General features: G+C 37.7%; 1 protein-coding gene across 1 annotated transcript in view; it reads right to left on the bottom strand.

Annotated features, from left to right (window-relative positions):
• The window catches only part of DNAH7 (dynein axonemal heavy chain 7), a 243,597-nt gene extending 229,952 nt beyond the window's left edge, over window positions 1-13,645 (bottom strand). Inside the window, exons 1-6 of the mRNA XM_035008349.1 lie at window positions 12,404-13,645; window positions 12,020-12,259; window positions 11,942-11,967; window positions 9,228-9,336; window positions 8,308-8,455; window positions 10-97 (exon numbers count right to left, since the gene is read on the bottom strand). Coding sequence (XP_034864240.1) covers window positions 10-97; window positions 8,308-8,455; window positions 9,228-9,336; window positions 11,942-11,967; window positions 12,020-12,259; window positions 12,404-12,542 — 750 coding nt within the window. The 5' untranslated portion in view covers window positions 12,543-13,645. The remainder of the gene's footprint in view (window positions 1-9; window positions 98-8,307; window positions 8,456-9,227; window positions 9,337-11,941; window positions 11,968-12,019; window positions 12,260-12,403) is intronic.
• Window positions 13,646-13,669: the final 24 nt, after the last annotated feature.

Genomic DNA, 13,669 nt, shown 5'->3' with positions numbered 1-13,669 from the left:
GCCCATTACCAAGATGTCCTTCTCTATTGCAGAAGTGGTCGGTTTTGGAAATATGCTTTCATCAGGGCTAGCTGAGTCTAACACAGCATCTTGTTGCCTAAGAAAATGATAAACACACTATTCAATCGTACATGAAGGGCAGTTAGAATATACATCAATGGATATACACTTGACCCTGGAACAACTCAAGTTTGAACTGTATGGGTTCACATACAGTTTTTTACAATAGAGTGTTGTAAATGTAATTTATGATTTTCTAAATATTTTCTTTAGCTTATTGTAAAAATACAGTACATAATACATATAACAAAAAAAATGTGTAAAATGACTGTTTATATTATCAGTAAGGCTTCTGGTCAACAGCAGGCTATTAGTAGTTAAATTTTTGGAGAGTCAAAAGCTATATGTGAATTTTCAACTGTGGTGGGGGTCAGTGCCCCTAACCCCTAAGTTGTTTAAGGGTCTACTGTCAAAACTTCAGGACTGTCTTCTACTAAATCTTAAGAAAAAAATGAATTGTTGAACATTTTACTAATAGTGCATATAACACATATTTGTTTGGTACCACATTCCACCCAGAACACTTTCTCTTCATTCATAAAGAGACAGTTCTTTGGAAGTGATTTGCAAGACCGAATCCAGAGGCTACATTCTTCTTGATGACTTACTCATTCTTCCTCATTACTCCAAACTCAAGCTCTCTCTTCTTTGAAATGTTATAAGAGCGTTCTTGCATTATTACTAAAATATGTATGGTTATTTATAAATAAGGTATTTAAAAGAGCACTGATGTAGTTTTGCCAAAGACAGATACATTCTTGAATAGATCGTTTCTCAGATATCTAGAGTTATACAGTATAAGCTCGCAAAGAATAACATAGTTTATATGTTCCTATGTATTTATTATTGGCTAACTGTCCATAAATGGACAATGTTGATAGCTGTAATTCAATTCAAACTCTATACAAGATACAAGCCACATTTTTTTAAAATCACATGTGTCTTTATTTTTTTAAAGATTCCACTTATTTGAGGGGGGGGAGAGAGAGCACAAACCGGGGCGGGGTGGGGCAGCAAAGGGAGAGGGAGAAGCAGGCTCCTCACTGAGTGGGGAACCAGATGCAGGATTGATCCCAGGACCCTGGGATCATGACCTGAGCCCAAGGCAGACACTTAACCAAGTGAACCACACAGGTGCCCCCACAGGCCACAGTTTATGACTTCTTCTGGGGCACCACAGTGGAGAAAGACATAGGTCACATGTTCACGAAAAATAAGAATTTATTCTTGGAGAGCTTTAACTTCTTTATCATTGACTGTATCAAGCTATGGATCCTGAGACTTCATCTGGGATGGATACAAGTCAGTGATGCTATATAATAAAATAGTCCCTCCCACTAACTGTTCAGTGAGTGGAGACTGGAGGTTTATTGAATATCTGTCTGAGAGACCATACTAAGAGAGGTGCCAGGATGCATCTTCTAAATTATTCTGTCTTTTGCAAATCCAGGAATCAAATATTTTGTGAACTTTACAATCATTCTTTTCAATTATATGAAACAGGGAAAAGAGCCAATGCAATGTCTCAGTTTAGTTCAGTACATAGTGGGTATTCAATAAATGTTTATCAAATGAGGGAATATGAATATAAAAGCAGTGGAAGATCTTCAAGGTGTTCTGTAGTTGGAGTGAGAAGGGTTGATTATTCTAAGTACAAAAGTAGTCTTTTCTCATTATTTTGATTGTAAAGTGTTACTAATGGGACAGTAATGGACCAGGAATTAGGGCACCTGCATGCAGATTCTGCCACCCTAAAGTGTATGACCCTAATAACTGTGTTGTTGATGTTTTTTAATGGCAGAAATGCTCATGTTATATACCTTGCTGAACCCAAAGAACATAATAAGTTTCATCCTCTGTATGAGTAATGCCTGCCTAAAAGAGCAAGGTCAGGGGAGGTGAGGAGGAAGAAGGTTGGGGGCTACGGGGGCAGCTGCAGAAGCTTTTACAGTAATCATGAAGATCTTTCAGCTTTAAAACTCTAGGATTCAGTCATTCTGTGGCTAGAGGCAAAGATTCTGCTTGCTGGAAACAATAATAAAAACTTTTTTATTGATCACCTACTTAGGCCCTCAATAGTTTCACATACATTATCTCTAATCCTCACACCTATTGTTAGAGTAGACAGAGAAATTATTCCCACTTCACAGATGAGACACTGAATGTCAAGTTCACTAACTTCCCCTTTGTCACAGTTAATTAAGTACAAAAAAATAAGGATTTGCCCATCCATATGTGCTTCCAAACTGCCATGCTCTTTCCAGCAGAACAATATTCCTTTCAGAAATAAATCAATACAGGAGACATTTTACCTGACTAAAGAGAAAATATGGTGTGCCTTATTTCCTGAAAATGAAAACTATATTGATTTTCTCTTTATTTAATCAATAGTGATTTTGAGTCAAGATGGTAGCAAAAACACCCTTTTTTTCAAGTTTTCTTGTGAACACGGTAGTAATTTTAACCAGTGATTGTAAAGAGACTAGAGGGTCATCAGCTGAGGAGATATTTCAACAAATTTCTGAAACATGAAGAGAAGAGAGAGGACAGATAAAACAGGGTTGAAAACACCATAGCCCCTAACTCATGCAGGAAAGCAACCAGTCCACCTAGGAGATCCTCGGAAAAGGCTCTGGTCTTGTAGTCAGCAGGTGCTAAAGGAGAAAATGAGTAGAATGGCTGAAAATAAGGAAGTTATCTCAAATTTACGCCAGCAAATTAGACAACTTAAGTGAAAAAGAGATTCCTAAAAATCAAAAATACCAAACATGACTCAAGAAGAAAGAAAATCTGAATAGATACATATCAAGTTAACTAATTAAATTAGTAGTTAATAATCTTCCCACAAAGAAAACTTCAGGTCCAGATGGCTTCAGAAATTTCTATCCAGGGACCCCTGGTAGCTCAGTCGTTTAAGCATCCAACTCTTGTTCTCACTTCAGGTCTCGATCTCACGATCGTGAGTTCAAGCCCGACATTGGGCTCCACACTGGGCATGGAGCCTACTTTAGAGAAAGTTCCATCAAAGGAGGAGGAAATAATACTAATTCTACCTAAACCCATTCAGAAAACAAAGGAGGTAAAAACACTTCCCAACTCATTTTGAGGCCTAACGCCAGGCATGACAACAAAAGTACAGACCCATATCATTCATTACATAGACTTGAAAATTCTTTTTTTTTTTTTTTTAAGATTTTATTTATTTATTTGAGAGAGAGAGAATGAGAGAGAGAGAACACATGAGAGGGGATAGGGTCAGAGGATGAAGCAGACTCCCCGCCGAGCAGGGAGCCCGATGCGGGACTCGATCCAGGGACTCCAGGATCATGACCTGAGCCGAAGGCAGTCGCTTAACCAACTGAGCCACCCAGGCGCCCGACTTGAAAATTCTTAACAAAATATTAGCAAATCAAATCCAGCAACATACAAAAAGTATTATACATAATGACTAAGTGAAAGGAATGCAAGATTTAACATGAAAAGCAATTAATGTAATATACTATTTTAAAAGATTAAAGGATAAAAACCTAATTCTCATTTCAATGGACACTGAAAAAGCATTTGACAAAAATCCAGCACTCATTTATGGTAACATCTCTCAACCAGCTAGACAAAAAGGATCTTTTTCAACCTGATAAAGGGTATCTTAAAAACCTACAGCTAACATCCTACATAAACGTGAAAGACTGAATGCTTTTCCACTACGACTGGCAAGTCCACTATCACCAATTCTATTCAACAATATGCTGGAAACTAACAAGTGCAAAATGGGAAGTGAGAAAAATGAAAGGCATCGGAAATGAAGTAAAAGTCAACATAATCATATATACAGGAATTTCCATGGAATCTATTAAAAAGCTGCAGAACTGGTAAGCAAGTTTTAGTAAGGTCTTAGGATGTGAGGCCAGTAAGTAAAAATCAATTGATTTTTCTATATACTGGCAAGGAACAATCAGAAAATTAAATAATTCCATCCACATCAAAAAATACTTAAGATATTTTTAAAAGAAGTACAAGATTCATACATTAAAAAATACAAGACACTGTTAAGAGCAGTTAAAGAAAAGCTAAATAAGTGAAAAGAAATAACAGGTTTATGGGCCAGAAGACTCGATATTATTGAAATGGCAATTATCCCAAAATTGACCTACCGATAACAATGCAATTGGATACTAAATCCTAGGTTGTTGTTTTGTTTTTCAGAAACTGACAAGCTAGTCTTCACATGTTTGAAAATGCAAAATACCTAGGATAGCCAAAACAATTTTGAAAATGGATAGTAAATGTTGTGAACTTAAACTAATTTGAAACTTTACTATAAAGTTCCAGTGATCAAGACAGCATGGTAGTGAGGTAAAGATGGACATATAGAGCAAGGGAACAGAAATAGAACCCCTTATATGCTCAAATGATTTTTGACAAAGGTGCCAAGGTAATTCAATGGGAATAGTCTTTTCAACAAAGGGGCTGAAACATTTGCATATCTATATGAAAAAAAAAAATCAAATCTCAACCTTAGCTCATACCAGAGATATGCCATTAAACTAAATCATGTACATAAGTATAAGAGCTAAAATTATAGCCTTCTAAGAAAACATGGGAGAAAAATCTTGTGATAAGAAAGGATTCTTAGATACGACTCCAAAAGGACCAACAAAAGAAAAAATTGATAAATTGAGCTTCCTTAAAATTTAAGGCTTTTACTTTCCAAAAAAATACCATTAAGAAAAAGAAGAGATAAGCCACAGACTGGAAGAAAATATTTGCAAAAGATAAATCTGATAAAAAAAGACTGTATAGGAAATATATCAAGAGCTCTTAGAATGTATTAATAAAAAGATAAGCCAATTTAAAAATGGGCAAAAGATTTAAACAGACACTTCAAAGAAGTTCTATGAATGTCAAACCACCACCAGAAAAGACACCTATCATCATTAGTCATTAGGGATATACAACTTAAAGCCATAATGAGATAAAATAACACATCTACTAGAATGGTTTTTGTTTTGTTTTGCCTATTCTAGCCAAAGTGTGGGCAACGATGTGGAAAAACTAGAAACTTCTCCATACACTGTTTGTGGGAATGTAAAATGGTATAGCTACTTGGAAAACAGTTGAGCAAAGTCTTTGAAAATTAAACATATACTACTATACAATTGAGCATTTCTATACTTTGGCATCTACCCAGGAGAAATGAAAACACATATCCACAAAAAGACTTGCACTTAGATGTTCATAGCAGCATTTTCAAATAGCCTAAAACCAGAAACAATAAACCAAATGAAAGGATTTTAAAAACATACATATCGTATAATTCCATTTACATGAAATTTTAGAAAAGATAAAACTTTTAAAAACAGAACACAGATCAATGATTCCCTGGGGCAACCAGTGGCAGGGAGAATTAACTGAAATGGGCATAATGTTTAACAGATGATAGAAATATTCTAAACCTAGATTTTGGTTAAGGTTGCATAGCCATAAAAATTTACTGAAATTCATTCAATTGTCCATTTAACCTGGATGAATTTAATGGTATGTAAATTCTAGCTCAGTAAAGCTGTTTTTAAGCCTATCTAGAAGGCTTTGAAAATAAAATGTTCAGGAAAAAAAAAAAAGACGACAGAATATCCAACAGAATATAAATACATTGCAAATAAAGTAATGACAAATAGAGTGACATGGGCTTCTCATCAACAGTAATACATGCCGTGGTGACTACAGTTGATATTAGTATATTGTATGATTGAAATTTGCTAAGAGTAGAACCCAGGCGTTCTTACAAAAAAAAAAGAAAAGCTGAAGATGGGAGGTGATCTATGTGTTAACTTGATTGTGGGAATCTTTCACTATATATATATATATATTCTCACATTATAAACTCTAAATATATTCTAATTTTATTGGTCGGGGCACCTGGATGGCTCAGTCAGTTAAGCGTCTGCCTTCGGCTCAGGTCATGATCCCAGGGTCCTGGGATTGAGCCCCGCATCAGGCTCCCTGCTCAGTAGGGAGTCTGCTTTTCCCTCCTGCTCCCCCTGCTGGTGCTCTCTGTCTCTGTCAAATAAATAAAATCTTTTAAGAAATTTTTTTATTTGTCAATTATACCTTAATAAAGCTGAGGGAAAATAATACATGCCAAAAAATAATGATTAATATTTTTCAATCTAATGTTTTCAGGTGTATGGTAAAAATTATGATTATCATTTAATTTTATAGCCAACTTAGCCATTAATTCAAGAGTAAGGACAAAATAGAGAACTTTATGGAGATGAAAAATCTCAACTTTACTCCTCCTCATAGATCCTCACTGAAACAACTATTGGAGGATGAACTTCAGCAAAAAAGAAAATGCACTCAGAAGTGAAGAGTGGAATGCAAAGACAATTTCCTAAAGAATTAGAAAACACATTAGTAAAATTAAGTGTTAAGAAAAAAAAGTATGGGGAATTTAAGGACTTGGTAGAGTGAAAATACTATAGAAATATTGGTAGAAATAAAATGAAGAATGATCACATGGAAAATGCAAAAGGAAGTTTAGAGCTAAGTAAGGACAGTCTAAGATTGCTTTGTGTTATTCAGGGAGAAGACTGATAAAAATTGAATTTTAAACTTTAAAAAGTATAAATTAAAATACATGGCTTTAAATATTATGGTACCCACTAAAAGAATAGAGATATTTGATAGCTTTTAAGCCAAGAGAAAGAAATAATGGGAGAAGAGAGAAAATTCGATTCAACAGAAAGCAGAAAAAAGAAAAAATAAGCAAAGGCAACATACAGTAAACAGAAAGTACAAAATAAATTGGCAGAAGCACACTTATATAAGAAACACCAACAACTATAAATGGGATTGGACATACTATTAAAGTATAGAAATTCTAAGATCGAATTTCAATATGTCCATCCATATCCTGTTTATAAAAGGCATAACTAAAAAAGGACATAAAATGCCTGAAGAGAGACTACGGTCTCTTATAATACAACAACAAAGATAATCTGAAAAACGAATACACTGGATAATAGGACACATTCCTTCTGAATGCATAGCTGAGCTCACAAAAAAGAAAGGAAATACTCAGAGGAGTTTAAAAAAAAAAAGGAATGGTAATCAGCAAAAACCTGAGGCTATGGCTACCCTCTGGAGCCTGGGGCCATGGCCTTTAACGCCCCGTGAATCGGGAGGTCAGGTTCTGAGTAGGACTGAGTGAAATGGAGAATTCAAAGTGAGAACCCCTATGTGAAGCTAAAACCCAAGACAGGCTCTATCCTCACCCAGAGAAGGACGAGAAATGACAGGCACGGGAAGCTGTGTCAAGAAAGATCATCTGTCCCTTGGCCAGATTTCTGGGTAGAGAAGGTGCTTCTAAGGCTTTGTTACTAGAGGCCTACCTGGCCCACGGTTTTGGATTTTGATTTTTAATTTTATACTGTTTGTGGGATGTGAGAGTGCTTAATCCAAAAAAGTGATACAAGTGGGCCAAGCTGGCAAGATTCTAGTGGCACACAGCCACAGTTGGGCTGCACAGGGCTCCCTCAAAATCCCCTTGCCCTTTGTAAACACAGAGCACACACTGTCCTCCCTTCAAGATGGCCAGGGGACCCATAAAGCCCCACATGGGGGCCGGAAGACAGGGTTCTGTGGGTGAGTTACTTACTGCACTGAGTCATGAAATTATGTCCACAAATAGCCGTGAGTGGGCCTTGAGAGTCCTGAAGAAAGAGTGTACCAAGCAACTAGCATGAAGCAGTGAGGAAATGAGTAAAGAGGGATTAGCGACTTGCGTCGGCACTGCTCTTCATGAATGGACCTACAACTCGCACCAGGTAAGCCCGGCTCTGCTTACACTGCTGATTGCTTCGCCCCGCTTCCTTCCTTTTCTAGAGAGGGAGGCCCCCAATGCCAGAGAAGCTGCCACATCACCCAAGCTGGTGAGATGGAGAGAAAGGAAAAACGGCCCCATATCTGCCACCAGCCACAGTGGCCGCAACCAGAACCCCCACACATTCTGCTTGCCCAGCCAACCTCAGAATTCACACCAGTACCTCTTCAACTCATGGTATTTCCAAGAGGGACACACTTAACAGGGAGAAGCTCCATCGTTCATTCTTTATCTGTACCCTGACCTCTCTCCAACAAGGCTTTAAGGCATTCTTAAGAGATGCACAGAATTTGTATACTTTTAGATAGAAAGTTCCCTGGGGCTCTCACAAGGGTAACACACCCTGGTTAGCTTACACAACTTACATAATGATGTTAACCAGAGTGCTTCTAAAGTTTTCTCGTTCTTTATGTAGAGATTTGCTCTTGGTTTTAGAAGTAGATGGTCCGGCATAACTGTCCTCAGTTTGGTCCACTGTTTTGCCCTTTTTTCCAAAGTGTTCCAGGTATTCAGCTTCAATTTTTTTTTTTTAAATAAAAAGCATGAGTTAGTTATCTAAAAAAGTAAGCTAAAACATATAAGTGGTTAGAATAAAGTGCTAAAGCACCTTTCAAGAAAGAACTACACACTTTAAGTTCTCAAGTAACCATAGGTACTATTAATTTTCTTTCAGTATTAGGAAGTTAAACTACTCTTGTTTTATATCATAATAGAAACCTCTATTTAAAAAATATTTAATTAATTTTATATTTTGATTAATATGCTAATAAACCCTAATTTTCAATTAATTTGCATAGAACCTTCTTAAAATGAAGATTAAAATGATTAAAAACAGAATACAAAACCATCTCAGAAAATTTAAAGAACCATGAAAAAAATGTTAATATTCAATGTAATCAATCCAATGAGTCAAAAAAATAAAAAGTAAAAAATATTAAAATGACTAATTTGGAAGCAATATTTACAACTTATTAAAATCCCTTTTAGAAAAAAAAACCTTCTTAGTCTGTTGTAGAGAATTCTGACTACAATAAATCAAAGTTTTAATATAAATGCCCCCCCACACAATTCTTAAAATATCACCTTTTATAGCATTTACAACAGCCTGAAATATTTAAGAACTGGTATCAATTATTTTATGAGGGAAAACATTTGGGATAAATTTTTCTACTTGACATAAATGTCATTTCACTTTTACAATTTCACTACTCTCAACTAAATGTTGTAGTGATTTTTTTTTCCTCTTGAAAATTTCCTTAGAACTAAGTTGGAATAAAGTTCTTACCGTACGACTGCTCGTTTTTAACACTAAATGGCTCTGGAATTTCATCATCCTGTTTTATATTCAAATGGAATGATGGAGCTGCCTGCTGCCAGTGGGGCTTTGTACTCACCTGAAACAGGAAATTTAAACAGCGTTAATAAAACAAGATCAGGGGAAAAGAAAAAAAAACAACCTTTTCTCACAAAATGCATGAGTGTTCATAAACACAGACATTTTCTCGAACAAATCAGGACATCTGGAAAGAAGGCACGCTCAACAGCTAATCGTACTCAAGCCTGTGAACGGCTGCGATGTGACATTTGTGAGACGGTACCAAAGGCCCTGCTCTTAGCGTGATGTGGGCAGCTGTTACCCAACACAGGGGTGTTGGTTCCAGAGAGCCTACTCACCCCCAAATATCGGCAAGTGATTTTTAAGCCTTCCATTTTAATGAGAGGAACACGCTGCTGGTCTTCAATGCTTCTCTGCATTCCAGCTCCAAAAGATTTCTGTTCTCATGGCTCTAGGCAGCTCTAGATTTCTCTGGCCACTCACAAATTTATTCCATAGTTTAACGCAGGGTTCGTAAGTTCTTATACTTGCAAGAGCCAGGCAGATATCATACAAGAGGGAGGAACGCTAGTGATGATAGCTAATTGGCACTCAGCTTCAGTGCTGGGTATTAATAGAGGGTGGTGGGGACTGTGGGAAAACAGGAAAATACCTAGGTCTTCTAAAAAGACAACAAAAATTAGCTCAAGCCAATTATTCTAATACCGGAACACAGACCCACTGCTGCTGGGACCTAGGATTCTTCAATAAACCCAGACGGGTAGATTTTATTGTTTTTAAGTTTTTTAAAGACTTTATTTTGAGAGTAAGAGCAAGAGAGAGATCACAGAGGGAGAGGGAAAGGGAGAAGCAGACTCCCTGCTGAGCCCAGAGCCCAACAGATGGGCAGATTTTAAAGTAATATTACATTTTCCTGACAACGGAGTCTGTGTCTTCCTTTCAGATCCAGACCAGCTTGATAGCTTATACTTGCACTGGCTGCTTCTTCATAGTTTTACTCTCTCCAATCTTTTACTCCTTTTACTGCTCTTTTACTCAAACTTACTATATGCAAGTCCTCATTTCAGTCTCTCCTTTTGCAGGAAAACAAGGTAAGACAACTTAAAAATCAATGCCCTTCCATCCTTCAGTCTGTCCTTCCATTTCTGTATGCTCATCTTGCTCCATAAAGGATTTAGGACTTGTGGGAGCGCTATGAGTGAGCTGCACAGGAAGGGTGAGAAGCGGGTCACTGGCTGAGACCACTGCTGAGTCACCCTTGATTTCCACTCCAGAAGCACGAAGTTCTGTAATGAAAATCACTCTAGGTCTAAGCTACTGCTGGAAAAATGTCACCCAAATGCAAACCTTAATATTCAGATGAAAATATTTTGCTATTTTTTAATCAAAGGAATTTTAAAACATCTCTTAAAAATATTTCCTTCATAACACCTAAGACACATAAGAACATAAAACCAGGTTTAAAGCAGCCAACAAAAGCATTTTAGACTATTAGATGCCACCAACAGGAAAGGATTATTATACAACTCAGCCACAGAATGATAAATAAGAAAATTTAGGTTTATATTTCTAAACCCACATATTAACAAGACACAATAAACTAAGGACAATTTTTATCTTTTTCAGCTTTAATATTTGTTAAGTTCTCAAAAGAAAATGCCTATTTCAAGTCTTATCTTTTAAACTAGAAAATTTACAATTGATTTTGTAGAACTTGGGAAAGCATTATATGGCTCCATTTCACAGAACTTGGCATGATAAACTGGCATTATCCATAAAAACATATTTTTTAAAGATTTTATTTATTTGAGAGAGCAAGAGCACACAAGCAGGGCAAGGGGCGGAGGGAGAGGGAGAAGCAGACTCCCCGCTGAGCAAGGAACCCAACATGGGGCCTGATCCCAGGACTCTGGGATCATGCCCTGAGCCGAAGACAGACGCTTAACTGACTGAGCCAAACAGGTGCCCCCATAGAAGCATATTTTTAATGAAAATTTGTATTTTGTAATGTTCAAGGTAATTCACTTAAGAACATTAACTCAAGTTTTCCAAGGGGAAAATGGTCATCCATTTTAAATTATCAGGAAACTTCTTTACAAAAAGCTGCACAAATTCAATTTTATACTTGCTTAGAGCTTTCAAATTATCTTTCAAAAAATAATGCTTTAGATAAACCTTGATAACATTATGCTAAGTAAAATAAGCCAGGTATCAAAGGACAAATGTTGTCGGGTTCCACTTATATGAGGTAGCTAGAGTAGTCCCTTACAGAAAGTAGAAGGCTAGCCACCATGGGGTAGGGGGACACGGGGAGGTGGGGGGGGTGGGGGGAGAACAGAGACATACTGTTTAATGGGTACAGGGCTTCAGTTTGCAAAGATGAAAAGAATTCTGGAGATGGATGGTGGTGATGACTGCACCACCACGTGAGTGTACTTAATGCCAATGAACTGTGGTTCAATTAAAAATAGTTAAAATGGTAATTTTTTGTTAGGTATATTTTATCACAGTCAGAAAAAAATACTGTTTGCATTGAACCTCCACTTAAGCTCCACTTCGAGGAGTCACAAGAGCACAATTCAATGGCATTAAGCTCAACATAATTACTAGTAAAATTACTAGTAAAATTTATTACAGTGAAGGATATTGTACCCAGCACTTACCAATTGAAAATGCCTATGAACTGCCTCTACCATAGGACAATGAGAATTTATAATCATAATAATTTTTAGAAAGGATACCTAGATCAGAGGACTCTTCTGTGGCATAGCATTTCAGTGCTGGAAGATACAGCTCAAAGAAACTCATTTTCAAACTCAGAAGCTGCAGCTCAGAGAGATAAATGACCCTTTCAGATCCTAAAGCCATTAGTGACAAAGCTGTAAGCTGAGGCTTCATTTCCCGACTCTGACACTGATAAACTTGCTGCTGGTCCATCTCGAAAATTCCTTTATCCAGAATACTGAAATACTCTGGACATACTAGGAAATGATAATTTACAGTTACTTTAAGATTGTTCTTTTTCCTACTATGTGCACCTTGTCGAATTTCTCCATCAGAAAATAATCAAATGGAGCACAAAATTCAAAATCAGATGTTCAGTTACTTATTTACACATTTTCAGAAGGGCAAAGATCCACTGAGAGGATATAGGTGAATTACCGTAGCCAACTGTGGTAAAACTCTTCCTGGTGTCTTGGATTTTTCTTTGCTGGCTGACTTATCCTGCATGAAAATAAGAGAAAAGCTGTTGACTCTTAACATCACAATTGATTCACTCAAGCACTTGTACAGAGGGTCACTACAAAATAAGCACGTTACCCAAAACCTTGAAGACCTACTCTACTGCTTTCACATTTTTCCATGTTGGCCTTCGAAGGACTTCCTCTGTAGCAAGGAAAGAAGGGAACGTGGTATCCCACAAGACTCAGAAAGCTTTAAAAAGTGTGCAAAACTTTTTATCCATCACATCTGCTTTGAGGAATTTCTCTGAACTGAGTTAGTGTGCAGGGCTTACCCGGCTCTCCCACCCTTCTCTACCCCTGAAATCGCATTTTTGTTCTATTGACAACTGTGATGTTTCGCTTCCTGAGGTAACAGTGCATTCAGGCTAATGCGCCCTCGAGTTGCACTAAGGAACACTTGTACTTTCCAGAGCCAAGTGTTGCTATCTCCTTTGAGTAGAGGATAACGGCCTGATAGGAATTTCATCTTTGTGAGAGGAAGTGTGGTTGAGAAGGACAGAATTGTGCTTGGGCCACTCATTCATTGCCTCTCAGCATCAGATCTTTACTTTTTACCCTGCTTTGTGATTCCTGAGCAGGACTCCATAAACATTTCTCCAGCTGGCACAGCATTCTGGAGGGTTCTAGAAGGACACTGAAAGAGAAGGGTTTTCCTTCCTGGTTCCAGTACTTTTCCCCATTGCTCCACAGTGTGGCCACCAACAGTCAGCATCCTTCCCGTGGGCACCTTCCCATCCTGTGGTACGTGGCTGACCCTGTGGCAGACACCCTCCAGCGGGTTTCACCGGCATCCCTATAGGCAGCCTTCCAGCAAGTTCCCCTTACGTCACAAAGGGAGACTTCATTTCAAACTTTTTAGCACGTAAGCAGGTGGTTTACTCACCTCCCAGCCTGCAGGATCTCTGCAAAGGTCTTTGTCACCCAAGTGGGCCACAGCCACTCCCTCTCCAAGAAGCCTCAGTGTAAGCTTTGGGGAAGGGATGGATCTTCCAGGTGCCTTCCTTGAGTGCTCTCCTTTAGACCTAGAGGGAGTGGCTGCTCCTTTATGTCTGCTATTGCTCGCTTCTTTAAAGCTGTTGTCCAAACAGCATCCACTAGCCACCTGCAGCTACCGACAGTTTTAAATGTGGCTCTTATCTGAAGTGA

Source organism: Mirounga leonina, unplaced genomic scaffold, assembly GCF_011800145.1.
Source record: "Mirounga leonina isolate KUSES-001 unplaced genomic scaffold, KU_Mleo_1.0 Mir_151, whole genome shotgun sequence".
In the NCBI taxonomy this organism is placed as follows: Eukaryota; Metazoa; Chordata; class Mammalia; order Carnivora; family Phocidae; genus Mirounga; species Mirounga leonina.
This window is presented reverse-complemented; position numbering and strand designations above follow the sequence as displayed.